Source organism: Rhinopithecus bieti, unplaced genomic scaffold (genome assembly GCF_001698545.2).
Source record: "Rhinopithecus bieti isolate Rb0 unplaced genomic scaffold, ASM169854v2 scaffold_48076, whole genome shotgun sequence".
NCBI lineage: Eukaryota > Metazoa > Chordata > Mammalia > Primates > Cercopithecidae > Rhinopithecus > Rhinopithecus bieti.
Genome location: NW_016861220.1, coordinates 1 through 2,209, shown reverse-complemented (window position 1 = coordinate 2,209; position 2,209 = coordinate 1). Strand labels below are relative to the sequence as shown.

Below are 2,209 nucleotides of genomic sequence, written 5' to 3'. Positions count from 1 at the left end.
CAGTGAATGTGGAAAACCTTTATCCAAAAGTCAACTCTGATTAAACATCAACGAACTCATACAGGAGAGAAACCATTTGTATGTGGCAAATGTCCAAAAGCCTTTAAGAGTTCATATCATCTTATTAGACATGAAAAAACACACATCAGACAAGCATTTTATAAAGGTATTAGATGTACTAAGTCCGACCTTATATACCAAAGGATTCACACAAGTAAGAAACCTGAGTGCAGTGAACATGGGAAAGCCTCTGATAAGAAGCCCAGTCCCACTAAACATTGGAGAACTCATACAAAAGAGAACATTTATGAGTGTAGTAAATGTGGGAAAAGCTTCAGAGGAAAGTCACACCTCTCTCTTCATCAGAGACTTCATACAGGAGAGAAACCCTATGAATGTAATATATGTGGGAAGACTTTTAGTGGAAAGTCACACCTCTCTGTCCATCATAGAACTCATACAGGAGAGAAACCTTATGAATGCAGAAGATGTGGGAAAGCCTTTGGGGAGAAGTCAACCCTTATTGTACATCAGAGAATGCATACAGGAGAGAAACCCTATAAATGCAACGAATGTGGGAAAGCCTTTAGTGAGAAGTCACCACTGATTAAACATCAGAGAATTCATACAGGAGAGAGACCCTATGAATGCACTGACTGTAAAAAAGCCTTCAGTAGGAAGTCAACTCTCATTAAACATCAGAGAATTCATACAGGAGAAAAACCTTACAAATGTAGTGAATGTGGGAAGGCCTTCAGTGTGAAATCAACTCTCATCGTGCATCACAGAACTCATACAGGAGAGAAACCTTATGAATGCAGAGACTGTGGGAAAGCATTCAGTGGGAAGTCAGCTCTCATTAAACATCAGAGAAGTCACACAGGAGATAAAAACCTATGATTATACTTGAGAGTGGGATAATTATACTAGTAGTTATTTGTCATTTGACTATTACTAGTCTCATTATTTGTCAAATAATCATGGGGAGTAATCTTATAAATGTCTAGAATATTGGAAATTCTTCATATGTTAATGTTCATTTAACTTAATAAAAGGTACAAAAGTATAATTCCAGAGGTGTCAATAAATGTGATCAGTTTTTTCACCCAGAATTCTTCACCCAGGAGTGAAGAACTATACGTCATATAATTCAAAACGGGCAAAACTGATTGTAGTTATGTGGGAAAGCCTTCAGAAAGAATTTAAATGGCACTGTTTATCAGAGTATTTATGCTGAGAAAAACTAAGAATTTAGTGAGCTTATAAAACCATGGTAGCCAGGTGTGGTAGGTAGCTCACACCTGTAATCCTAGCACTTTTGGGAGGCTGAGGTGGGCAGATCACTTGAGCTCACAAGTTTGAGACCAGCCTGAGCAACATGGCAAAACTCTGTCTCTACAAAAAACACAAAAGTTATCTGAGTGTGGTAGTGCATGCCTGTAGTCCCAGCTGCTCGGGAGGTTGAAGTAGGAGGATGGCTTGAGCCCAGGAGGCAGAGGTTGCAGTGAACTGAGATCGTGCCACTGCACTCCAGCCTGGGTGTTATAGCCAGACCTTGTCAAATAAATAAATACACAAATAAACCCATAGTAGAAATGAGAGGAATCATGCTCTATATTATTTTATTAATAGAGACAGGGTCTTGCTATGCTGCCCAGGCTGGTGAACTCCTAGCCTCAACTGATCCTCCCACCTTTGTCTCCCAAAGCACTCAGATTATAGATATGAGCCACCACACTTAGCATATTCTTTACCAAACATTTTGTGGAAAAGGTATAGAGGTGGCAAACAAACAATTATAAATTTAAGATATGTTCACTGTGGAGTCGAGTATGACTATTTATTTAGGGACAGTGGCACGATCTTGGCTCACTGCAGCCTCTGCCTCCTGGGTTCAAGCAATTCTCCTGCCTCAGCCTCCCAAGTAGCTGGGATTAAGGCATCCACCAACACACCCAGCTGATTTTTTTTTTTTTGTATTTTTAGTAGAGACCTGGTTTTGCCATGTTGGGCAGGCTGGTCTCAAACTCCTGACTTCAGGTCATCCACCCTCCTCAGACTTCCAAAGTGCTGCGATTACAGGCAAGAGCCACCTCGCCCGGTGAGTATGACATTTTTTAAAGAACAGTATAAAGCATAAAATACCCTATGTGGGGCAAACTCCCAGATTATTTTCCTAAACAAATAGAAAAAAAAAATGCTTCCTTAA

General features: G+C 40.1%; 1 protein-coding gene across 1 annotated transcript; it reads left to right on the top strand.

Moving 5' to 3' along the window:
- Positions 1–6: 6 nt before the first annotated feature.
- Positions 7–1,924, top strand: ZNF674 (zinc finger protein 674). The gene has a single exon (XM_017866394.1). The coding sequence runs from the start codon at positions 7–9 to the stop codon at positions 898–900; it is 894 nt and encodes a 297-aa protein (XP_017721883.1). The 3' UTR covers positions 901–1,924.
- Positions 1,925–2,209: the final 285 nt, after the last annotated feature.

Coding starts and splice junctions, on each gene's coding strand:
- ZNF674 (XM_017866394.1), top strand. CDS start 7: ATGTGGAAAACCTTTATCCAAAAGTCAACTCTGATTAAACATCAACGA.